Genomic DNA, 27,964 nt, shown 5'->3' with positions numbered 1-27,964 from the left:
CCCCAGTACTTGACGGGTACTTAATTTATCGACCCCAAAAGGATGAAAGGCACAGTCAACCTTGGCGATAATAAATGATGGTGATGGTGGTGATAAATGGTGCAGTGAAGGTGTTTTGGGTATGTTTTATGGAGTCAATGAATGAATAGCATTAAAAGATGCGACATAAACAGTATGACTTCATTGTTTTTTTTTTAAATTTTGTTAGTCTCCCACACTCTCTCTTTATCCCACCCCTCTCTATATGTATAGTAGGTAGGTATGTTAGCTTATTCACACAGGTGAGTTGATAGTCAATTATTTAATTGTCTTTCTGCTTGGCTATTCCATAATTAGCGGTATCCATTTAATAAGTGACTAGTCCTGTTAACTTTAGGGGAGTGATCAGTGACAACTTGTATATTACATGCCTTTCAACGAAAATGGGAAGTAACTGGGAATCGAAACCAATGCAATGCCTATGCTATCTCCAAAAACACGCATACATACGTACACATTTTTCTGCCTGTCTACCTATTCACCTGTCTGACTACTTGTCTATCTATTTATTTATCCATCTACCTATCTACCATAGTAAATACTACACAACACCTAGTCTTGTTCACTGATGTAATGTATCTATCACACTAAATGGTATACAACACTTAGTTATATTCACTGATGTGAACTGTGTTTGTGTGTGTGTACAAATATGTATATATAGTTCAAATTTACAGAAGACAAAGACAAGTGGGGGGAACAACAAGCAGGTGTATTAGTTTGACACTTGGGAAGAATGGAAAAGTCCTTGACATTTCGAATCTAAGCTCTTCGATAGAAAGGATTGAGAGGGGAAAAAATGGAGAGTGAAAGGGAAAAAAATGCCCTTGTGATCAGGATGTTACACTTGCGATCACAAGATTGTGGTTTCAATTATTGGACCAGGTGGTGCATTATGTTCTTGAGCAAAACACTTTACCTCGCGTTGCTCTGCAATAACTTTGGCACCAGATGTGTGGTAGACTGCACACCTGTTCAGGTAACATCAATTTGATGGAGGGAGTGAGCTAATGTACAGTACAAACATTTGATCACTATAAACAACAAATTCTTTGTGCAGGTTGTTCAGCAAGAAATTTCAGAACTGTCTTTCTCAGTTTGGGGGTTTTAACCAGTTCAAAGTTGAGCTCCTCCTGTTTTCTTGCAATTAGTTAATTAGTCTGCAAAGAGGATATTTGTCTTCCAATGCCAAGGAAAATATTTTTCAAAAAAGGACTCATCTTTCAATCCTGCTTGTGATTATCATCAGCTAAAGAACGATTAATATTTTTTTTGTTTTTGATTATTAGTCTAAAAACAAAAAAAAAACCCCTCAAAACATTAAGAATGGACTGTATAAATAAATACTAAATTGAAAGTGTAGAATTATATCAATGGAATACATTGATATTTTTATTATATATAAAAATGTGTGTTTATATATGTATGTATGTATATATACACACACACACACACACACACACACACACATTCATATGTATATCTACATGTTTCTCTGTATATGTCTATGTGTGACTATGTCTATATCTATGTCTGTGTATTTTGCCTGTTTATTGTCAACCTAGCTGGAGGCCATGGGGGCCAGTGACCTGCTGATAGCTTTGTTTCAACCACACCCACCTTCCTTTTAGTTTGGTAAAGCCATCACTGATAAAACTAAAAAAAACAATTTAGTTGCTTTCCCCTTCCATCTCTCTCTCAAAGGCTTATTGTTCTGCCTCTACTTTGAAGGGTTTTTTTGTAATCATAAACACAGTCATATATCAGTAGTGTGTGATTTTTAAACACTTATGAATGAGTGTAAAGTATTTTGTGCACTGTTCTCTGTTAATAATACTGCTTCTTGCCTTTTGTCATCAAGTGTCTAATTGATGGTCAGGCGATATGGCTTGCACATCTGTTTCCTGGATCTGAGGGAATGGTGCTCCTAGCATTGTAAGTTGATGAAACACTCCTCAGTTTTACATCGCTATCAATAGCAGAAAATAACTTCATAAGTGACTGTTGCACAATCTATTGACATTCTAAAGTTAGGGATGCAGTTTAGCCACTAACATGATCTACACAGTCTACATCTCAGCTAATTGTCCACAAATATATTCATCTATGGTCTAAGAGTTCAGTACCACACACACACACACACACACACACGTGCAGGCATGGCTTTGTGGTTAAAAATTTGACTTCACGACCTCATGATTTTGGATTCATTCCTGCTGCATAACACTGTGGGAAAATGTTTTCTACTATGGTATTAGACAAGTTTGTAAAATTGGTAAACAAATTACTTGGAACTCATTGTGTGTGTGTGTGTGTGTGTGCACGGTTTCTTATAGCAAAAACAGCTGTAAACTGATGAAAGTGATTATGTAACTCTTGTCATTCATTAATATATGTGTGTGTGTATTTGTATCTTGATATTGTTTACACACTACATAAAAACAATGTCATGCTATTAAGCAGTGTCACTGCCTACATTTGTTTCTAAAATATAGTGTTGAGCATTTCAGAATTTTTGAAAGACCAAAAAATAAGTACCTTAGAAACAAGTAAGACTTTGCAACAGAAAGGGCATTTGGCCACAAAAAAACTGACAAGAGCTCAGAAATTGAACAAATACCACAAAGCATATGTGATTTTAACCTGTTATAAATCTAACAGACACATAACCTAATTTAGTTAATTACTAAATGCTTGGAAGATACAGCAATGCATAAACTTTATAAGTCCTGCTTGAAGGACTTTTAAGTTTACAGTATTATTGAACATACTGTCAGGGAGCATCCTTTATCTCTGACAACACTGGACTACTGTCTTTTGGATTTTCTAAGGGGTCTTAGACCATGTGGTTAAGAAGCTTGTTTCCTAATCATATGTCTTTGATTCTATCTCTATGTGTGGTACCTTGGTCTTCTACAGCTGCAGGTCAACCAAAGCTTTGTAGATTTACTAGAAATGTATATTTGCGGAGTTAGCCTCAGGTACCAGATGGCACAGAGCCCCCAAATTCCATTTCTGAGATTAACTCAAGGCCACTCTCCTCTGCTGCTCCATTGACCCAAATACTTGGGAGACAATCACCAAGAACTGCCCAAAGTGGTGGCATGTTGTCGTCAAGGGAATGGACCAGATGGAAAATAACAAATATCAAGAGGCAGAGAGCAGATGTCGAAGATGCAAAGTGCAACTTGCCCTTCCTCGTCCCCTGTCAATCCTCCACTGCAATAAATACCCCCAAATCTTCTATACCACCCTTGACCTGAACAGCACATCAGACATCAGCACCCTTCACATCCATCAGGATGAAGATGCATAATCACTCTCTACAAATTAGCTACTCAGGTACAAGTTAATGACACTGCCAATGTGTGTGTATGTATGCATCTTTGTGTGTACCTTTGTTTAAACTTCATGTGATGGTTGTAAATGATGACGACCATCCTCATACCAGTGAGATTGTTCATTTTCAGTCTTGTGTGAAAAAATGCTTAGCCATGGGAAAATATTACTTTACTTGTAAAATGATGAGTGTTGGTAACAGGAGGGGCATCCAACCATTGGAATTTGCCTTGACAAATTGTGTCTGACTCATGCAAGCATGAATAAGTTGATGTTAAATGGTGATGATGGTGGGTGATAGAATCAATGCAACCTCCTCTAGGACTTGTGCTATTTTGTCAGGTACCTACATTCAAATCGTCTGATATTCACTTTTGTCTTCCATTTATGTATCCAAGGTCAATAAAATAAATAAAGTCAAGTTCAGTGGGAGGTAGTTTAATTGATTGTTGTTTCCCTAAAATGTGTCAATGTTTAGAAATTATTATTACTCTTGTAATTAATCAGGCACTTTTGAATTTTTCTCTTCTGTCATATTTATTTCTTGTCTGATGATAAACAGTTATGCTATTTAACCCTTTGCATCTTACTTGGTATAAATGTATGCACATATCTCTTTGTGTTTTTTATTGTGTTCACAATAACTGATAACATCACATGGACATAGGGCGTAAGTTACCTGAGCATTTCAGAGGAACATTGAACATATCTTTGTGAGAACTTGCCTTGTGTCAGTTGTATTTTGGTTAGATGCATCTGGACAATCTGGCTGGAGACCATTCCATGTAAATAGACTTTTTGCAAATACTTTAGTACAATGGGTTTTCTTTTGGATATGTGATTATATGATATCCTTTTATTCTTTTACATGTTTAAGTCATTTGACTGCAGTCATGCTAAAGCACTGCCTTTAGTCAAACAAATCGACCTCAGGACTTATTCTTTGTAAGCCTAGTATTTATTCTATCAGTCTCTTTTACCGAACCGCTAAGATACAGGGATGTAAACACACCAGCATCGGTTGTCAAGCAATGGTGTAGGGGACACACACACAAATACATACACACACACACACACACACACACACACACACACACATATATATATATATATATATATATATATATATATATATCAGTGGTAACTCCAGCACTCAAGCTGTTCGGGCTTAGCTCGAGTATAAATTTAGTAAAGTGAACGTATATTTGCAAGCTGATTTAATTTCTGCCAACACTTCAAGTATGTAATTGCAACCAATAACTCGGGCTTCTTTTATTGAGCCTGGTCGCAGTTCATTTATTTTCGTTCAGTGTCTGGCAGTCGTCTTAAAGGTGCCCTGTGTCAAACAATATCGTTTGGAGCAGACGTTCTCTCAACATCATTCTCATGCACCTGACTCAGGCTCAGAAGTTACAGCCTGAGTTATCTATAATTGTAAAAATTAAAAGTAATTCAAATGCAATGTTTTCTTGAAACAAATTTCTGTAGAGATTTGGATTTAAATTCCAATCTATGAAAAGTTTCCATTCTAGAATATTCTTAAAGGAACGAAAAATTATCCAGCAACTCTGGCTGATATGAATGAGCCTGGCAGGTGTAAAAGACCAACTGGCATCTCTTGTCAAGAGTGCAGGCAACAGCCAGATCGCTGATAGTTGTTGTGCACTCCACTGATATTCTGCACATCTGTGTGTAAAGGTCAGTTGTGTTTTGCAGGGTTGCTTTATTTTCACCTTAACTTAGGAATGGAGAAAGACATAGTGCTAGATATAAAAAAAATAAGCTATTTGGGGCTAGAAATAAAACAGAAAACTGTGAAATTCTTTGAATGTCTTATGTGAAATCTGATGAGCCCATGTGACGAAATCTGTTATGAGCCCAAGTGACGCTGATGACCTGGAGTCGCCTCTGATATATATATATATATATATATGTGTGTGTATACCGGAGTAAGCACATGAAATGTGCAACAAGGTGGAAAAAAGAGTACTCAAATACCAGAGGTAGAGTAATATGCTTTATCTAAAAGCAGCAGAAATATAACAAAAAAAACGTTACTCTGAGTTTCACGTTCCCGTTCGGAATGTGAAACTCAGAGTAACGCTTTTTTTGTTATATTTCTGCTGCTTTTAAATAAAGTATATATACACACACACACACACACACACACACACACACAATCGGCTTCTTTCAGTTTCTGTCTACCAAATCCACTCACAAGGCTTTAATAGAAGACACTTGCCCAAAGTGCCATGCAGTGGGACTGAAACCGGAACCATGTGGTTGGGAAGCAAGCTTCTTACTACACATGCACTCCTGTACCTGTATAGGGATAGAAATTGAATTTGCAGAGTTTATGTCTCATTATGAGCTGTTCACTCCAGACATTTACAATATAAACAAATTGGAAATTGGTCTCCTGAAGCGGGGGTAGTTGTCTTCATTGCATGTCTGCCTGTCTGTCTGTCTCGTTGTTTAACCTAATGCTAGTTATGTTTGAGTACAACTATAATCAAAACCATTCCAGTTAAGATTATCCAAACATATTTTCAAGTATAGTATTATATAGAACTACATTATTCAGTATCTTATAAAGATGGTAAGACGTGATTTGAGTAAGAGATTTGGCTTCTGTTTCTCACAGGTTGAAAAACCACATATAGACTTCCTCAATAAGTCTGTCTGTCTCAGAAGCTATCCAACCTGTACCTGCAGAGGAAATAAAAAAACATACAAAACCAATGTATTTCCTCTATATCTCAACCTTCTCTTCTTCCCTTTCTCTCTCTAATTGTAACAATAAACATTGATTTTCTTTTTTTACCAAACATACTGAAGCTTCAGATTTCTAGGTGAGTGTGTTAATGGTACAGTTGTGACACACCACCTTATTTACAACACTCAGCCACCACTTTCTTATATTTTATCAATATATGCTACACTCTGCCTTATCCCTTTATTCTCATGACACATTTTCTATTTTATATACATACCTCATTTGCTCCCCCTCCCTCCCCTCCATAACTTAGCGGTTTGGCAAAAGAGACCAAAAGAATAAATACGAGGCTTAAAACAAAATAATAAGTACTTGGGTCAATTCATTCAACTAAAGATTCTTCAAGACAATGCCCCAGCATGGTCACAGTGTAATGACTGAAATAAGTAAACGATGAAAGATACCTTCTTGTTGGTTTGGCCGTTACTGTTTATGTACCAGTAATATACTTGGAATTCACTTTCTTTATCAATTACACTGTTTTTCTCTTTATGTAGAATAACCTGACCTTTGTGTGTGTGTTTGTTTGTTTTTGTTTTTTTTTCAAATTACAGTGTCTCAAATACTCATGAGATGGTATGTTGTAATGTTTAAGCCTTTCTATTTAGAACATTAATAATATTCAGCTAGGAAACTGGGGTGCAAGCTTGGTTCATGCACCGTACCTTTGTAAATGGTACAGAGAAACATTGTGAAGTGTTTGTTACAAGCAGTTATTAGTTAATTTTACCATGTGTATCCTGATTTTAGAGCAGTTACATTCCAATCCTGTGTGCTATTCGCAGTGACTCAAAGAGTTAGCAATAGTAAGGGCATAGAACTGTAAAGCCCTGCCTCAGGAACCCCATCTAACCCATGCCATCATGGAAAAGCTGGCATAAAATGATTTTGGTGGTGGTGAGACACTGGTGAGTTTGATCAACGTTCTCAGGTTGAGATTGTACTTCTTGTTCCTTTGCAGTCAATACAACTTATGACGTAACAGTGAACAGGTTTTTGTGTCTAAATACATAATAACTTGCCCTACATGCTGTGTTACTCAGTTGCTGCTGTTTAGCCTTAATCAAAGATGGTTCAGTTGTGACCATTGCTTTTATCCATATACTAGATTTAGTCATTGGACTGTGACCATGCTGGGGCACTGCTTTGAATAGTTTAGTCAAACAAATTGACCCCAGTACTTTTTTTTTTAAGGGTGGTACTTATTTTATTGATCTTTTACCAAACTAAGTTATGGAGACATAAACAAACCAACACCAGTTGTCAAGCAGTGGTAAGGGACAAACAAAGAAATACACACACACACACACAACAGGCTTCTTTCAGTTTCCATGTCTGAAATCACTCACAAGGCTTTGGTCAGCCTGAGGCTGTGGTAGAAGACATTTGCCCAATGTGCCACACAGTGGGACCGAGCCTGAAATCTTGTGGTTGGGAAGCAAACTTCTTACCACACAACTCTACCTGTGCCTATATTCTGTTGTTTTTCTTCAGCCATTTTGGAATACTTATTCTTTTTTAATATGTGATTTGATGGATATTTAGCCGTTATTTGTAATAGGTCAAGTGACTTGTGTAGAGGCCTTCTCATTAGTTTCATAGCCTATGAATCTGTTACATATTCAAACCCTTATATTGTTTTCAATTCCCACCATTGTTACAACAGCTTCTCCTCCAACACCACTCCACACTACCTATCCTTTGCTTTTCCTTGTTTCAGAAATTTTACCAATCCCACAGGTACAATCCTCATAAAATATTAATGTTGATGGTGTCTAACCAGAGGACAATTCTGATCAGGCAGATCTATGATTAGAGGCATTTCAGTCATGACTGGCCAAGCTGTCTTTTTCTATTATGCATATATAGGATTACTTCCTCTATTGTATTTTTTCTGTTTCCAGCAAGTCAAATGACCTTGTACAAGCTTTCATGCTTCTCATACGGGTGTGGATGACCTGTTGAAATGCAATGAGCACTGAGAGCCTGTGCCCAGTGGACAGGGTCACAGCCTGTTATTTCACATAAACTGGACGACTTTGATCCCAGTTTTAATAAACATCTTCATTCTTCTTTTTACTGGTTTCCATCATTAGTCTGCAACCATGCTAGATCACTGTTTTCACGGGCCTTGGTCGATTGTATCATCCACAGTACTTTGGTGATTATTTTATCAGAAGAAAGTTGACGTGTGTGAGATTTGAGCTCAAAAACTTAGAGACGTAATCAAATACTAGTATTAAGTAGATGTGAGGTGGGGTTGATTTTACGATTTGTAACTTTGTATTCCAGAGTTTTTTTTTCTCCTAAAGATAGAAGAGACAAAGGAGGTGGCATCAGACAAAGCATCCGTCCGTCCAACCCATGCCAGCATGGAGAGCAGGCGTAAAATGATGATAATGAGGTCATTTCTTTTATTAGTCAGAGAGGGGGCGGGGCAGTACCCATAACTTAACACGCTCTCCCTGACTGATGAGGTTGATGCAGCTGGTGGTCAGCTTGAACCGGTTACTGTTCAAAGAAAAGAAGGCCTCTGTGGTTCACATAGGACATGGGAAGTGAGTCACAATAGAAGTTGAGAGGCTATGTAAGACAGCCATGCTTACTTAATAATCTTGAATAAATTTTTAACGTGGAGGGAGAGGGGGGGCGCACGAATCATTCCTTAAGCTGGGATTAAACTTAACCAAGTTAATCGGTGTTTTAACTGCGGAGTCGTCGCTATAGCGTCGGACAAAAATGCTTAGTATGTTTAGTGGCGGTCTTTTACGATATAAATTCAAATCCTGTGGATGTCAGCATTTGTCTGTTTTTGTTTTTTTTTTGTACTTCGGGGTCGATAAAAAAAGTACTATTCAAGTATTGGAACCGATTTAATATTCTTGCAATACATCCAGATGTGAATTATTGATAGAAGTTGAAATATGAGTAGTGTGAACAGGTTTTACTGTTATGTTTTTAAATACATAATTTATATCGTTTATGTATGTATTTTATAGGTAAAATATTGGAAGGGAAGATCCCCCCACTACCATACCATCTTTTATTTCTGGGTCATTAATCTCTCGGTAAGAAATCATAAATGAAGTCTTTCTCTTTTTTTTTTTAGTTGGAGTGAGTTAGTGAGTTATGGTTCTTAGTTTAATCATTAGCTTTCAATAGTCACCGCATGATAGCGCTGCACAAGACTACTCAAGGTTCTCTCTCTCACTCTTTCTGTGTCACTCACACTCATCGTACCTAACTCCGTCGTCTCTATCAACCACACTGGAACTCTGTAAGCAGTACAGGTATCCATGTTGTTTTTATTCTATATACTCAATATTTCTCTTCGGCAACACTGTTCACATCATCTCACCACTATTTTATAGTGTTGACGATGATTAAATACACCAACTTCCCCCCTGTCTGTTCTATTGTTGTTAATCTTCGTTCTCTTCTCATCACTGGTGAGCAACGAGATTCTTTATTATCAAAGATAATCATTGACATTCCTCCCTCTTTATTTCTTCTTAACCCTGACAATCGATATCTTTCTGTATTTAAATAATGACATTCTCTCTCTCTCAGTGAGTGACATCATATATATATACATGTATAAACACCTTTCTCCCTACCTGACTCTATATATCAGTATCTCCCACCTTTTCTATTAGTTTCTCTCTCACCTTTGTCTGTGAGAAGGAAGTAGTCTCTCTCTATCGATGACGTCCTTCTATAAATTCCTCGACGTCCAATCTATGACAACCACATCGCCGTCCCTCTTACCTCCTTTCGGACGCTTTCTTTTCATGTCCCTCTCTACATAGAAGTTTCTGACATCGTCTTCAATAGTAGAATCAGTAGTAGTAGCATCGCCACTACCACTAACTGGTCGACTTAAAGAAATATGGTGGTGTAAGGTTCTAAACTTCCTTTCGCCCTTAATTTTTCTCTTGTCTCCTGCCATCTTGAATAACTCTTACGCACCCGCACATAAATATGTGAGTGTGTTATTTATATAGCCATTCACATATCACTTCGACACGTTAAACTCCATCTTTTGAACGTGTGATATATATATATATATATATATATATATATATATATATATATACACACACACACTCTTATCATGCTGTTTACGCTTCCGCTGCACACACTGTCGCCATTGGACCATGAAATAACTTGACTGTCTGAAAGGAACCAGCTGAAAATTTTCGCCTCTTCTGCTTACTACGACCTCCGTCCGTGGGAGATTCAGTTGCAGCGATCGGCTCGTTGTTGTCTACCAACCGATTTCTCTACTCGGTTTCGATTCCCCAACGGGTCAACCGAAGAAGCATTTCTCTGCTTTTCAGTAGACGTGACGTTGTTGCTGTAATAGGAATTCTGTTAATAACTACTTCGTTCCATCGTGCGTTGCATTGTTTTTTTTTAACCCCACGTCAGTCTTGATCCAACACTCACACTCATGATCCGAAGGCGTTCTAGTCATGACCTTTTTGGACATATCTAGATCTAGCTAGCGTATCTTTAAAGAATATAGAGCGCCCCTGTTTTAGCTGCTATTTTTAGTAAATCAAGCGACCGCTTTGATGCTGCTTCTTATTGTCACTTTCTACGTGCGGTAGTGCTATTGATACACACGTTTTACCTCTACCTCTCCAAATTGGTGGGTGTGCTGGTGAATGTAGTCTAACCCTAAACTGGTGTAGAGGTGTGTTTTCTCTCCATCATGTGAGACACATGATGAAGCACACACGTGACTAACAAGAACCTGGATCGTATGCTGCCTCACCCCGTCTGCAGAACTGAACATTGTAACGCACCTATGTGTGTGTGTGTATGAAACTGTTTCTTGTTTACTTGTTTGTACGTGTCGCTTCAACGAATGTGTAGAACTCTGGAGGAGCTACTCACTGGATCATCAGTGCGTCGAACGAATAAATTCGGCGTGTATTGAGTGCGCCCACCCGTGTCTACTCTTAATCGTGCATGTATATATAGAATGTGCACAGACGTACGCACACTTATATGGTGTTTTAAGTCTTGATAAATTCACAATACTAATATAGGTGTTTGAGCAGTAGTGGTGTGTAGATGGATGGACAGATAGATAGATAGGGTCAATGAAACATTAGGTAATGTATAAATATAGAATACTTTTATTCAGCGTAATATGTCGGATGAAGAAAACCCGTAGCTTCTTCTTTGATTTACAGTGACTTCCGGGGAGAAGTGGTGGAGTATATTTTAAGAAGTATTTTCAGTGTATAGCTTGTTTCCCTTGGGGAGTCACTTTGAATTACCACCAACACCCTTGACTCAGCTGGTATATTTTTGTTTGGTTGATCGGTTATCTTTGGTTGCGTGTTAAGAGAGGCCTTCCACATCCTAGAAATGAAACAGCGAATAAGTGTGTTTGCTCGATTCGATCAATCGATTTTTCTTTTCTTTTTTTTTGTGTTTGAATTTAGAATTGACAACGGTGGGTTTTCCCGTCTTATAAAACTGCGTATTAACTTGATCATTTCTTTAACCGGCAACAAACACCATTAACAACCTACTTTTTCTTTTCTTCTCTTTTGCACCTGAGTCATTTCTTTTACGTTGTCACGTTAATGAAGATAAGTTGTTGTTTTTTCTTTTTAGGTTGCTTTGAGTTGCAAATTTTCAACCAAAACTTCTGTTACATTCTTCCATATCTTCCTCTAAAGTTCATTTTGGAGTTTCTATATCAGGTTTGAGCAACCTTTTTCAAGAAGCGGGCCGCATAAGACATAGCTTTTCATCAGGCGGGTCACACTACTAAAAAAATTCGAAGTAATTTTCCGTTGGGCGTGCCATTAAGAAAATCTCACGAATCGCAGTTCGCCCATGATTAATCACTCATTCTGCCAGAAATAACAGCCAAATTCTCTTCCAAACTTTATGTTACCATCTTGGGAAAAAAAAAAATATTGCCATGTAAAACTGGACACTTAAATGAAACAGGTTGGAGTGCTTTGGTCATAGATCTGTTTAATCGGAGCAAACAGAGAAGCGGAAGGGTTAAACGGGTGTTATCTGCGCAAAATAAGAAGAGGTTTCAAGCGTCTGAACCAAACTATAATGGTTTGGGACAAAATTGGGCGAGGGCTAATGAATCAAAGCTGTGTTTTGCTTAAGCTCTTGGATACGTACACTATTAAATGACGTCAGACGTGGTGACCTCCTTTAAGAAACATGGACTTGTAATTGTTGACATGTTTTTGTTTTAACGTGTTTTGTGGCACTTTCAGGCTGTCTGCTGTTATTTTAACATGTCATGTCTATTGTGGTGGCACTTAGAGACGAGCTACCCACCCCTGCTGCTTCCTCATACATATTGTTTTGTACACTAATGGTTCCTGGTATAAAGCTATTATTATGTCTTTATATATTTAATTATTCAGTTAATTTGGCTTGGCTGCATTCTAATTAACATTCATACAACTGGCGCCCTGCCCGATAGCAGCGCCAAGGCAACACCAAGAGGTAGCTCGACCTATTAGAAAAAGCAACCAAATCTCTCAAATCACTGTCCATTAGATAATATAATCTTACCGGCGCCTGAAAAAAAAAAACCCCGGGATGATCATTAGTGGAGTGCATTTGATTATAGGTCTGCCGATCTAGATTGACCTGGATTACCCAACGTTATCAATGGAAACGGTTCTATTGACTTTAACAAAGGTGGTGGGAGACATTTTCTAGCTGCCAGAAGTCAGGTCTTTGGATAACAACCTACTGCCTTAATAAAAGAAAAAGAAAAGGACACCTTAGATAATGTAGTTCTAGATAAACTGTCTGAATAAAGATGATATGGCTGGAGAGATTTAACCACGGGTAGGTCTATTCACTTGTGTACCTAAATTACTACACTATCGTTCTAATGAGGGAGCCTTTATGTGACCACCCGACCTGCAAAAATAACAGCCACATTTCCTTCAAACCACACCACACATTGGGTAATGTAGTCTTAGGTATGCAATACTTTGAAGAAGAAAAAAGATAAAGTGATGGCTGGAGCAACTTTGATCATAGGCTTCCTTAATCGGGTCTAACTCAACACATTACTGTTACAGCTTCAGACAATTATTCTTTGCACACTTTGATCACAAAGTTCTTGGGGAGGGTAATTACTCTGTCCCTTATTTCAACCATTTCAAACTCATCTGAAGATAATTGTAGTTGTTAAATTATTTCATCATTACTGCAGGTCCTTTTTAAAAGATTAGGTTGGGAAGTAATCTTTACAATTAAATTTGATTCAATTTTCTGAAATAATTTGAAGATTAATCCAGGATTGAACAGAGACTGTATGAAATTTCAAAAAGTGAATATCTCATTGGCTGCTTTGATGCTGTCGTTTTCTATCTTTCATATTAATTATGTCCTGCATCTGCTCTTTTGAAAAAAAGCGAACCATTTCATCTTCTATCTTTGCCCTTACTTGTTTCAGTCTTTGGACTGCAGCCATGCTGGAGCATTATGTATAAGGATTTAATCAATCAAATTGACCCTAGTACTTGTTCTAAGCCTGCTTTGCCAAAGTGTCAACTTATGGGGATATAAAAAAAATTCACTCACAAGACATTGGTCAACTGACGGTTATGGAAGAAGAAACTTGCCTAAGGTGACACACATTGCGACTGAAACCTAACCATATGGTTGCTAAGAAAGCTTCGTAACCACTCAACCATACCTGTAAAATTAGGTTGAAATTTTCTGTATAGACTGGCTATTATTATTTGTTACAAAGGGTTAAATTAGTTATTTAACTTTTAATATCACAAAATATTTTTCAAGGTTAAACTGTACATAGGTGCAGTGATAAAGTTGTGAGAATTTGTCACTTGTCACTTTCAGAATTGAATTTCCTATTGTAAGCTGTGAATGATTTGTATTTTGTATGTCAACATTACTCATGTCATTTGGCATGCCTTTACCATACTCTTATTTTTGTGTGCTTTACTTGTATGTGTGTGTGTATATATGTATGTATAATATAATGTTATATTATAGAATAAAGGGTGCCGGTGTAGTATGTGATGTACAGCAACTTAAATCTAGACTAGCTTGTGATCTACATTTAAAAAAAGAGAAAAAGAAAAATTTTTATTGCTTTTTATTTCATACTAGAAACATGAATACTGTGACGGCATTGTAGTCTTTTGCTATCATTATGACTTCTTTCAATGGGCTCAGGACTAAAAGTGTTTAAATCATAAAAGTTTTTTTTTTGGTTTATATACCAAACCAACCGGAAATCAAGTAAATAGATGAATTTTAAATGTAGATCAAGAAGTCAGTGTAGATCACAAGCCATACCAGAAACATGTATGTAGATCACATACTACACTGGCACCAAATAAAGTATATTATTTTACATTGTTAATGAAATCAAGTTTTAGGCGACATCCATAGCTAGAAGTTATATGATATTAATGTTTCTGTATGCATGTAAAAAGCACTTGTACTGGTGCCACATAAGATACACCTGGGTGGTGCCTTGTTTGAAGCACCTATGTTGGTGCCACATATAACACACCCGTGCTGGTGCCACATAAAAGCACCCAGTACGCTCTGTAAAGTGGTTGGTTTTATGAAGGGCATCTAACCATAGAAACCATGCCAAAACAGACAATTGGGACCTATACAGCTCTTTGGCTGGCCAGCTCCTATCAAACTGCCCAACCCATACCTGCATGGAAAACAGACATTAAATGATGATTGATTTGTAAAGCGTTCAATGAAAGTCTGTATGATCTGAGTTAATTAATATAACATGTACATCTAAAAATTTATGGATTTGATAATTGATAAAATTGTATCTATTTTCAAAACAAATTGAATAAATATATCTGAAAGCAAACTAACTGCAACCAGTTCACCTGTACCTAACTTTCTGGAAGCCTCAGGTTGAATCAATGAGAAGGCATTGATGGTTGCTCAACCTACAAGAAATAGCAACCAAATCTCCCTCAAATCACACACAGCTGTCTAAAAAGAAAAATAGATAAAGGATGTGAGTGGATTCAATGACAGAAACTGAAAAAAAAAAGTGTCATCATTGTTGTTTAATGTCTGTTTTCCATACTGTCTTGAGTTACACAATTTGACAGGAGCTGACAAGCTGGAGGTTCCAGTTGTCTGTTTTGGCATTGTTTCTATGGTTGGATGCCCTTCTTAATGCCAACCACTTTGCAGAGTGTACTGGGTGCTTTTTACATGGCACAAGAACACGCTGTATGTATGGATGGCTGCAATTTTACTTAGTTTTACAAGTCTTCTCAAGTACAGCAAACCACCATAAGTCTCACTCCCTTGTCATCTCAGTGAGGCCTAGTGTCTAAAGATCCTTTCTCCTTCATCTCACATTTGAGAAGTGTGTCATATGTATATGTGTGTGCTTGTGTTTCTTTGTCTTGCATTGCATGTTTCTTGTCTATGAGTGTCATTCATTTCCAATCTGCTTTACAAACATGTCAGGTCATGGGGAAATGTTATCTTGTTTGGTGACAAGAAGGGTTTCTATAAACTCTGCCCAACACATGCGAGCATGGAAAAGTAGGTGTTAAAATGATGGTGATGATGGCTCATAACCTAAAAATTTAAAAATCATTTAACCCTTTTGTTGCCATGTTTCTGTTGAAATGGCACTGCCTTTATATAAATTAATTTTGAAAATATCAAGGAATTTATTAAAATAACTTCGTCGTTACTAAATGTTTAAACCATGCATGGACAGGATGCCGAATGCACTTTTGCTGAGGGACAAGAAGCCGAACAACCACAATAATAATAATAAAAAAACATTCCTACCTATATAGTTTAATGACCAATTCAGTCTGTCATATTGTAGGAATAAAATGATTATCATATATTTTAATTTTCATATGTCTTTTTGGCGTCTTGTCTGTTTCATATTGTATCCGTTCTGCTTTCTGTCCTTCAACAAAAGTGCATTCAACATCCTGTCCAGGTACCGTTTAAGCAACTCTGTCACAGAGTTAAACTCCCCTGCCTCTACTAATTTTCAGTTGAGTTGAGATATGAAATGAAATACCTTACTCAAGGACACAAAACCTCCCTGACTGTGAATTGAACCCACCACCTAATGATTGTGAGTTCAATGTCATGACCATTAAACCATGTACTTTCATTCTTTTTAGAATACAAGGCAAAAAAAAAAAATGACATTCTTCTATTTGTATTTATTTCACTTGTCATACAATGGACACCTTTCACTCATATCTTCAAATTTCCCTGTTTTTACTTTACATGTCACAACATCAACTAGGAGCCTTGGTGAGTGTCATTTGCCAGGAATATGGCACATGTGACCCTTAAACATGATAATGATATCTCAAAGTGGTGGGAGTCACAAAGTAGCATCGGATCATTCCTGCTCAGCAGATCTATGATGAATAATTTTCCATTCATGATTATCGGCTTTTATTCAGACATGATGTATCTTGGACTGCATTATCTAATGTATTGTGTTTTAAGTATGTCAGTGTGTAGTCTTCCTTGTTTGCTTGTGTTTGTATCTGAGTGTGGGTGTATATAGTGATAGAAAATAGGGAGTGAAGAAATCCAGGCTAATACTATGATCAGCACTGCATGTGGGGAAAAACCTGGCAAATGAGTAATATAGAAATTTGGTTGAATCCACCAGGCAAAACTTGCAAACTGTAAATCGGAGAACATTTACCAATCAGTACGCTGATACGTTGGTTGCAGAGTATAATTAGCAATCAGACAACAAAAAAAATGCAGATTGTATTACATAACTTTATTCGAGATTTTGATCATTTCAGTTGGCTAGAGGAACTATTTCCTCACTATACATTGGTTTGTATGCATAATTAATCAATTCTCAACCATTCTCATCAAGCACTTCTCAAGCCTACAGTCTTGCCTACTTTTGTATATCATCTAAGTGATGTTGGAGTGAGCACTTAGGAAACCATCCAACAGATAGATAAAGCTTTATTCACCAAAATGGCACAAACACTGGATCATTAGTGTATTGCATCCTCCCGTTGTCTCTTCTTTTGCTATTATGACAGTTTCTGTTCCTTTGAGTTAACTATTGTACATCTCCTGCTCAACTCTACTCAATGTGCCATCTCTTGTTATAACTCTATTTTGTCACAATGTTACCATAACTAAGTAAATATCTCACTTGATCCTTAGTCTCCAGAGCTGGAACTCTCTTCTCTTTTGACATGTTTCCTTACAACCAAGTAGTATACAGCTGACACAGTTTCTCTTTTCCTCAGACTAAATACCAAATGAGAAAACAAGTTGAGTGAAAAATTAGCTGTTGTATTGACTAAGGAGTGAATTAGTATGTTGGGTGGTTTAGTCTGGAAACTGTATCATTGCCAATATTAGAATGGCACCAATTGTGAACAATCAATAGCAGATTTAAGTTTTTTCCCTCATCAGAAAATATCCTGGAATCTGGAACATAAATAAAGCAAACATATAGAAATAACCATTCTTGTTTCCTGCTAATAATAATAAGACTGCCTACATTTAGTGTGATTGCTTTCATTAGTTGTTGCTTTACCTCAGAACAACCCAGATCAAGCAGATCTAGAACTAAAGGCAGTCTAGCCAAGACCGTCTGGTCTTTTAGAGGTATATTTTACATTACATGTTTGGTTGTAACAACTGTAGTACATGATAATGCCTGTTATATCAGCTGTAGTACATCAATATGAAATCTGTTACTCTACTGTACTATAGAGTATTTAACTCCCAGTACATACTGACCCACTCTTGTACTGGTGTACTGTAGATTATTGTATGCTGATCAGTGGTCATAATATTGCTTTATGTCAAAATTAGTTAAGTTTTATAAGATGGAGTCTAGAATTGGCAGTAATGGGTGAGGTTTTGTGTTGGCAGTAATTAATGAAAAGGTGAGCTTGCAGAATCTCAGTAAGATTGCCATGGTGATTGGAAAGCCTAATATCTCAAGCTCATGTCTTTCAATGGAGAGAAGAGAAAGATGGTGCTGTTGGCATGGCAGCCTTGGCTGTTGTCATCTGATGTTGAGGTTTCTCTCTGTGTAACTGGAATCAACAGACTTGCCTAGCTATTCTGTTCTTTTCAGTGGTTCATCTTGATGTTGGCTGTTTTGTCTATGACATTGAACAGAAATCTTGTGTAGTCCCACATCAACCCTAGATGTGCAGACCTAAGACCAAATGCATTCCAGCCTGGTCCAACCTTCCTATCTTTTATAGGGGTATTTACGATTGCATTATATCGTCCAATATGTCCCTCCCAATGTAGTAAGGTGCAATTTTTAGCAGTTGAAGTGTTCCTCATTAGCTATGGTTCCATGAATTTGTACATCTTATGTTATTAGTTTGTGATTCTCGAATTAGCTAACTCTTTCCAGAAACCTTGTCATGCTATGAAACATTTTACACATTTTTCAACTGATCATGTTCACTGATTCACAGACAGATTTATCGCATATTCCTTGTTTCATCAAAGTGACTGAAAAAGTTATAACTGTACCAGGCTACATGACTAATTCTTTAGTAAAATTATCTATGTACCACTCAGGTGTTCTTGTCACTTAACCTGCTTCACATAGGAAGCCACTCAAAATAACCCTGTCTCTAGTGAAACTCTTGAAATCAAAACTTGAAATTAGTTTTTTTTTTAATAATTTCCTCTGCTGTAGCTCATCCTGATATTTTTATATTTATTTCAGTATAAGATTTTCACCAGTCCTCTTGGTAGATAATGCCACTGTTTGGAAAATCTCCCAAAAGTCCACAGGAATTAATTAAAAGTCTGCGAGATGCTATGCTATCATTATCAAAAGAGCCCGGAAGGGGTGACAAGAAGTCGGATAAGGTAAGTATTGTTTTTGAAATGTTAATTTTTCTTTAGTAAAAAAAACAAATGAAATTCTATTCATTGTATGGATAAATTAATTCAAGGATAACAATTATTTACTGTTTGTTTGATCTCCAGCTTTACTTTAAAGTTAAAAGAAAACCCCTTTAGGAAGAAGTCACTTCTAATTAATAGTCAGTATTTAAATGACTCTTCTAATATCTTCTAGTTTTAACTGACAGAACTTGTACATTGTCTTTTCATAAATTTGCCCAACCAAGTGCACAGCTAAAACAACTTGAAATTCTACATAAGAGAATTCGGTTCATTTCTGCCATGAACTCATATTTTTGTGGTTATTTCCTGTGGATCTTCAACTCTTAGTTGTTTCTGGTTATTTAATGTCACCAACCCCTTGACTGGTGATTTGGAAGAAACATGGAGTACCAGGCTCAATATTTTTCAGCTTTTAGTTGCATTTATTTAGAATTCAACAAAGTTACCTGCTTTAATATATCTCCAGTATCAATAAAATTGATTTAGTCAACTAAATACTTCCCTCTTCTTACATTTGTACTGTCTCAAAAAGAGTATTAAGCATTTTTTCAGATAGATGAAATTTAAGCAAGCGATATATTTCTCTCGTTGGTTTGAATGAGTCTTACTTTGGATATATTGAATACTACACCATAGACATTTAAAGTTAATTAAAACTGTGGATAGAACACTACTCCATACTTAATGAAATCCAACTATAATTGTGGATGTGTTAGAGCACAATTGCATAAATGTTGAAGTCCAATTCTGACTGGGCATATTGCAGCACTACACTAAAGATGTTTAAAACTAATTAAAGTTTTCTTATATTGCTGACTACAAGCTGTGAAAACTGAGTTTTATAACTATATTTAACCCATTAGCATTCAGATTACTCTGTCAAATGTAATGTTTATTTATTCACATTCATTATCATCATCGTTTAACGTCCACTTTCCATGCTGGCATGGGTTGGATGATTTGACTGAGGACTAGCAAGCCAGAAGGCTGCACCAGGCTCCAATCTGATCTGGCAAAGTTTCTACAGCTGGATGCCCTTCCTAACGCCAACCACTCCGAGAGTGTAGTGGGTGCTTTTACGTTCCACCGGCACGAGGGCCAGTCACATGGTACTGGCAACGGCCACGCTCTAATGGTGCTACTTATGAGCCACTAGCACGGAAGTCAGACAGCTGCTCTGGCAATGAACACGCTCGACAGTGTTGTTAGTGCTCCACTGGCGCGGTGACCAGTCATCGAGTATTTATACTATTTATCATGTACAATTATTTGCAATTAATTGTACATTATCTCATAGCTTTGAGATTTCAATGATGTGATTGTTTATTTTTAGAATGACATCAAAGGGTAGGTCTGAGAGATTGGATCTGGTCAGTTTGAACATAAAACAGAATATTTGGGCCAGATATGGTCAGTTTAAATACTAAAAGGTTAAGAATTGTGTATCAGTTTTCAAATTCTATTTCAGCTCTCTCTCTCTATGTTCCATAGCAGACAAAGCAGGTTAACTTTGCAGTTTCTTTTTTAGACCCAAATGAAAAGATTTCAAACTATATAGTATTTCTTAATTTATTCTCCTACAGTTCGTAATGTAACTTAACTATTTATCAACATTGGCTTCATTAAGAGGAAAATATTCAAAAAGAATTTACTTTAATTGTTGAATTATTATTCTTAAGACAAAGATGTTCATATAACAAATTTCACAAAAGCTAAGACTTGGTCATTTTTATTTTGTGTTGATTTCTATAACTTTACAGGCTTCTGAGGAAGTATCGAAAAACTTGAATATTATTCGCAACATGCTTTATGGGAGTGGAGACCAGGAGCCCCACACTGAAGTGGTGGCTCAGCTGGCTCAAGAGATGTACAATGGCAACATGTTTCAAGTTCTGATAAAGAACCTCAACAAAATCGATTTTGAGGTAAGTCTTCTCGAACCTATCAATTTTGACTTGTTCCATAAAACAACAGTGTTATGCCTGTCCGTTCATTTATCTGTGTTCTCAATTTCAACCCCTAAAAACAAGAACTAGCTTTTTCTTACTGCTGCTATGCCTGCGTGCACAGCTTGTACAACAACGATGATATACAATATGAGCTTTGACCTGCTAAAAATAGCAGGTAAAGCAATCTCAGAAATTAGGATACATTGGATAAACCAAAATTGCTGAATCAGGGCTGACATAGAGCCGAAACAGTAACAACACTTTATATTCTCTGGCTCTGTGTAACATCCATGTAATCTGTGGATATGTATGTATAGCATCTTCTGTATTTGCCATCTGAGACAGTACAGTGTTATTTATGACACTGCTTTTGCAGCCATGCTGAGGCACTGCCTTGAAGAATTTTTAGTTGACTGAATCAACCCCGGTACATATTTTTAAGCTTGGTACTTATTCTGTTGGACTCTTCTGCTGAACTGCTAAGTTACAAGGATATAAACAAACCATCACCAGTTGTGGTGGGACACACACACACAGACATATATACAAGCTTCTTTCAGTCTCCGTCTACCAAATCCACTCATAAGGCTTTGGTCAGCCCAAAGCTATAGTTAATGGTACCATGTAGTGGGACTGAACCAGGAACCTTGTGATTGGGAAGCTAACTTCTTACTGTGCAGCCATGCTTGTGCCTATATGATGACAAAAATTGTTCAATAGATATGTTTGAATATCAAGTATTGGGTTACATTGATGGTCAACAGATGTGAAAGGATAGGTTTTCTTGATAAAAGTTCCAGATTTCAACTCTCTCTCACTCACTCATATACACCATTCTGTTTGCTGAGCTGGCACCAACTTTAATCTTATTTCACAACTAAGTAGTTAGTTGGGTAGGGAGGCCATCGACTGAAAAAAAAACAAATGTCTGCAAGCTTATGATAAAAGATTGTAAGTTCTATATAGTGTGGAAATCACGTGGTTGCAAAGTGAACTTGTTAACTACACTACTGTACATGCATCATCGGTTTAACATCCATTTTCTATTCTCTCATGGGTTAGGGTGGAATTTTATTGAGGCAGATTTTCAAAAGTCAGTTGCCTTTCCTGTCACCAAGCCTCACCTGTTTCCAAGCAAGGTAATATTTCCTCATGGCCAGACATATTTTCATGGAAGATTGGAAATGGAGGTCAACACTTGCATGATGTTGACATTTGTTCATAATTATCATACAATGTCAAGGCAACAGCAACATACACATGCATGCATACACTCACACACACACACACACACACACACACATTTATGAGAGATAGTCACTTAAAAGGTTGCAAATGGCAATGAAAGAACTTTGATGAACAAAAAAGAAAAGTATGATTGACTAATAATAAAGGAGTAAAATTGAACTGGTAGATGTGTTATTAATATAGGCATAATGACTCTCTCTAGACTCTGCAAAATATGTTATATATGTATGCATGTGTATATACCTGACAGGCTTTGTTTCTGTCAATCAAATCTCTCATAAGGCTTTGGTTGGCCCAGAGCCATAGCAGAAGACACTTGTCTAAGGTGTCACACACTGGAACCAAACCTGAAAGCATGTGTTTGCCTATATTATCATCTTTTAACATTTACTTCCCATGTTGCCAGTGCCGCCTGACTGGCCTTCGTGCGGGTGACATGTAAAAGCACCCACTACACTCTCTGAGTGGTTGGCATTAGGAAGGGCATCCAGCTGTAGAAACTCTGCCAAATTAGACTGGAGCCTGGTGTTGCCATCCGGTTTCACCAGTCCTCAGTCAAATCGTCCAACCTATGCTAGCATGGAAAGCGGACGTTAAACGATGATGATGATGAATGGCATGGGTTGGATGGTTTTGCAGGTACTGGAAAATTGGAAGACTGCACCAAGCTCTACTGTCTGCCTTGGCTTGATGTCCTTCCTGTAATATATATATATAATGTCAATTGTTTTTTTTAACATCCATTTTTACCTTGTGAGCATGGGTTAGACAAATATATTTATTAAGGTGTTGTTTGACGGTCAGATGTTCTTATTGTTGCTAATCTTTACCTGTTTTCAAGTAAGAGATCTTTTATTTCACATTTCTTTGAACACATAAAGCCTGCAGATGGTTTATTGACAGGGGACATGACAACAATGCTTCAGAGATTTTCAGAGAGGCCCAAATGTAAACAAATACAGACACATACATTTATAATTATATACATACTATGTGTTTCTATCAGTTTTCAACTGCCAGATCCACTCACAAGGCTTCAGTCAGTTCTGTTCAAGTAGTACTGAATTTAAAACCATGTGGCTGGAGAGCAAACTTCTTAACCACACAGTTATGTTCACAGATATAGGTAGTGTCATTCTGGCATTGGAGTTGTGATTTCTCAGCAGTCTGAATTTAAATATCATTGAGGTTAACATGGCTTACATGCTTTTAGAGTCAATAAAGTACCAGTGCTGTACTTGGGTTATTTCTTCTTTGTCTCTATGAAATCAGCTATGATCACGACCAGAGAGGGATAAACTTTGTCAAGTCTAAAAAGAATGTCTCAGATACACCATATGTTGCAACAGTGCCCCATTTTCATCTAGGAATGAAATGAGGGTCTGAGATGCACACATATACACACAAAAAAGAGAAGGGTTGGGAGGGAGGGTCTCTGTGATTGGTGAGAGGAAGAGAGAAAGTTATCTTTAGGCCAAAAATATGGCCTGAATGTTTGTATGAGTGGACTCTACTAAAGGCAACCAAATGACTTTGGTGGTGATGTAAGCTAGGCTTTTGTGTGTCAGTAAGAATGTAGATACATAAAATATTAACAGTAATAAAGCAACAATAAACTAGCAGCAAATGAGAAACTTTCTTCTCTTTCATTTTCTTTGTCATCACGTAATTCTTTGCTTTATCTTGTGATTATATTGACAGGGTCGGAAAGATGTTGTTGCCATATTTAACAACCTCCTGCGGAGACAGATTGGTTCAAGATCACCAACAGTTGAATATATTTGTACACGTCCAGAAATTCTATTTGAGCTGATTAAAGGGTAGGTAACTTATTCAACTTAAACATTATTCTAATAGAATCATTTAAGATGGCTGACAAGAGTTCTTTGTTCTGAATTCAAACCTCACTGAGGTTGATAAAGTACCAGTTAAGGATTGGAGTCTATAATATAGATTATCCCCTTCTCCCAAATGTGGGATGCTGTGTCTATGTTAGAAATTATTATTATATTAAGTTTTTTTTACTTGTTTCAATGATTAGACTGTGGCCATGCTGGGACACCACCTTGAAGGGTTTTTAGTCGAACAAATCAACCCCAGGACTTACATTTTTTGAAGACCTGTGCTTCTATTGGTCTATATTGCTGAACCACTGTCACAGGGATGTAAACATCAGTTGTCAATGGTGGTGGAACAGACACAAAGAAACACACACATATGACAGGCTTCTTTCAGTTTCTGTCTACCAAATCCACTCACAAGTCTTTGGTCAGCCCAAGGCTATAGTAGAAGACATTTGCCCAAGGTACTATGCAGTGGCACTAAACCCAGAAGCGTGTGGTTAGGAAACAAGCTTCTTACCACAAAGCCATGCCTGTACTTAAGTAGTTTAAAGGTAGTCTGTGTACTTTTATATCCTTATATCCTGAATTTAAATCCTCTCCTGGAACAATAAGCACCAGTCATGTACTGAGATTGACAAACTCTTCACCAACAAATTTATGTTAGTATTATCATTTTGTGAAAAGTATCTAACTCTATGATAATGGTTTTGGGTTCCATCTCACTGCATGGCACTTTGGGGCAAGTGTCCTGTACTATAACCCTTGGACAACCAATGCATCATGACTGAAAATGGTTGGCAGAAACTGTATGAAGGACCTTCGTGTTTGTACATGGAGAAATTTTCATTTCTACATGTCTTCACTGAATACCATTTGGGTTGCAGTGATGCCAGGTTTGCATCTCCTGTAAACCTGATGTCTTATAGCTTGGTGGTTTCAGTGTATGAAGGCCAGTGAACTACAAGTACTTTACTTGAAAACAGGTAAGGCTTGACAACTGAAATGCCGTCTGACCATAAACCATAGAATATGATTATCTAAATAAATCTGATTCAACTCAGACCAGCATGGGGAAATATAAATAGATGTAAAACGATGATGATGAGCACAAAAGCAAAGCAAACTCACTCTGTTTTCTTGTCATATTGTTCTGGTGTAAATTTTGTTGGAATCAGCTTTGCATTTTTATCTGTCCACAATTGATAAAATCTACAACAGTAAACATAAAAAGCTTCAAGTAAAATCACCATAATTTGTCAACTTGTTTCTAAATTGTGATGCAAATAGTGTTCCATTTTGATACCAACCTGCTTGAGACTGCTCCTAATTCTTGTTTTAATGTGTTCTAAACTAAAACCTTTCATGTATCTTATGTTACATTCTGTTCCTAACATCGGCTTAATAATGACCAAGTTATTTTACTAAATTCTTCATTCTTTTAAAAATTAATTGAAACAACAATGTATTTCATTAGGAATATGGTAATTGTACCGAAATTGTATCTCTTGAAATCCTACTTTGTCATCAGTCAGTAACCAATAACATATTAGTTTTCCATGCTGGCATAGGTTGGACAGTTTGACTGGATCTGGTAAGACCAGGGGCTGCACCTGGCTCCATTGTCTGTGTTCTGGCATGGTTTCTATGGCTGGATGCCCTTCCGAATGCCAACCACTCCACAGAGTGTACTGGGTTCTTATTCATACAAGATTAGTAACCTGACAATGAGCATGAACGATAGACTGATGTGTTGGGGGAGTCAGTGGGCTAGGGTTAGGTTCAGTAAAAAGTATTTGCTGTCACAGTTTGACAAACAGCTTAATGTGTGTTGCTAAAGTCTTGAGTTAAGTTATGAGATAATTTGATAAGCAAAAGAGGTATGATAGGCCACAGCACATGCCTCTTGCTTAATGCTCCAGATTGTAAACTGATAACTTGAAAGTGCTATTGCCAGTGATGTCCTTAAAACATAGCCATTGCAGTGAGGATAAATGGGTCCAATATTTAGCTTAATGTCTCAAGAATTTCCAGTTGAAATCCTTGCTATCATCAGCTTACATTTCATCATTGTTGTTGTTCAGCCCCAAGTCAACTCTGATCCAGCAGGCCTATGATAATCAGAGGCATTCCAGCTGTGACCCTCCTGTCGTTTCAAGAATATCTAGAAATATATTGTCCAATCTAACCTTCCTTTTAAAGATGGTAGGAGGCAATTTGAAGATTTGGCTGCTATTTCTAGCAGGTCACAGCTCCTTTGTTTAATTTTTATGTTGGTTAATGAAATACGTCTAAAAATAACAGGAAGCATGATTAACCATTTCATTTTATTAAAATCAAGACGAGTGGCATAGGGTCGTTCAGCTTGCTGGATATAGCATTCAAATCTATCTGAAAAGCAAGGCGCTTCGAATAATATGGAGCAGAATTCTGGTTTAAGCACACCATATAACCGTTCCTTGTTTTATTTTTGTTTTTTGGAATTTCCAGAAAATTTTTGCAAATTTGTATTCTACACACAGGAATTCACACAAGTATTAAAAAAAAGCTTTTTTTAAATTTTTTGAAATTTAAGAAAACTTTGTTTTAATGTTTTGAATTTTTTTAAACAAATTACATTTTAAAGTATGGGTAGTCTGAACTTTGGGCTGACAAACAAAGGAGGGTATGAGGTGGTCATATGTGCTAACAGTAACAGCCCTTAAATCATGCACCAAAAAATGTTTTATATGCTTCTTGTATAATCATATGAATTCCTGTGTAGAACAAATTCACAAATTTTCTGAAAATTCCAATAAAAGAAAAAAGTTACATGGCATGCTTAAACCAGAATTCCACCTAATATAGTTGTAGACACACTATCTAAATAAAAGACCAGTCAGCTACAGCTGAAACATCTTTTGTCATAGGACTGCTGGATTAGTGCTAATTTATGATTAAATGACTTCTTCAATTACATTTTTAATAAGTTTGAAAAGGGATTAGATACTTCAGTTCTCTTTTATTTCTTCTGACTGTGTAAACCCTAAGTGTCATGTCTCATGAAAGAAATGTTTATTTCAATATTGTTTATACAACTGTTAATCTAACTCTTATTGGCAGCTATGACCAGCAAGAAATTGCTCTGAACTGTGGTATGATGCTGAGAGAATGCTGCCGCTATGAACCTCTTGCCAAGATAATGCTTTATTCAGATGAATTCTATAAATTTTTCCACTATGTTGAAATGTCCACATTTGATATTGCTTCAGATGCCTTCTCTACTTTCAAGGTATTTCCCATGTTTTCTCTAGTTAATCTGTTTAATGCAGCAAGTTACCATCAATCTAGTTTCTGTGAGAAATATTAAGAAACAGATTATATCAATTCTGATTCATTTCTATATAATTGATCTTCACATTTCTAACTGTACATGAGTTCAGTAAGATAAAATATTGATGTGGAAAGTTTTATTGAGAGAAGCCCTTAATGGCTGAAATATATGGTATGAGAAAAGAAATTACAAACTACCAAGAAATGAAATTGTCATAGTTGACAGACTTCTGAATAAATTTAAAACAAAGAAACAATATATAAATGTTCCTACTTTCAATCTAATCTAGTACTATGTATATATTGTTGATCTAAATGTATTAGAGATTTTTTTTTTAAATGTCCGTCTAGAAATATATGATCTTATTTACAATTCCCCACACATTTAAACAGTGTGTTCTTTTCAGATATGATATAGTCAAAGCTGGAATATTTGTCTATTTGGCTTAACCTTTTAGTGTTTAAACCGGCCATATCCAGCCCAATATATTCAAACTGGTGATATCTAGCCTCTCACACCTAACCTACAT

The 27,964-nt window shown here is 36.8% G+C and overlaps 1 protein-coding gene across 3 annotated transcripts in view; it reads left to right on the top strand.

Annotated features, from left to right (window-relative positions):
• Positions 1 to 27,964, top strand: part of LOC106875420 (protein Mo25) — a 52,082-nt gene that overhangs the window by 17,277 nt on the left and 6,841 nt on the right. Inside the window, exons 1-5 of one of the 3 annotated variants that reach the window (XM_014923554.3) lie at positions 9,363 to 9,444; positions 18,900 to 19,045; positions 20,845 to 21,009; positions 23,983 to 24,101; positions 27,225 to 27,393. In XM_014923554.3, the coding sequence (XP_014779040.1) occupies positions 18,932 to 19,045; positions 20,845 to 21,009; positions 23,983 to 24,101; positions 27,225 to 27,393 (567 nt within the window). In that variant the 5' untranslated portion in view covers positions 9,363 to 9,444; positions 18,900 to 18,931. Of the gene's footprint in view, positions 1 to 9,362; positions 9,604 to 18,899; positions 19,046 to 20,844; positions 21,010 to 23,982; positions 24,102 to 27,224; positions 27,394 to 27,964 lie in introns of those variants that run through there. The other 2 variants (XM_014923555.3, XM_052974870.2) reach the window with 2 other exon arrangements.

This window comes from Octopus bimaculoides, chromosome 19, assembly GCF_046866305.1.
Source record: "Octopus bimaculoides isolate indiv1 chromosome 19, ASM4686630v1, whole genome shotgun sequence".
NCBI classification, from domain to species: domain Eukaryota; kingdom Metazoa; phylum Mollusca; class Cephalopoda; order Octopoda; family Octopodidae; genus Octopus; species Octopus bimaculoides.
Note: the sequence above shows the minus strand (reverse complement) of the source record. Positions and strands in the feature narration are given on the sequence as shown.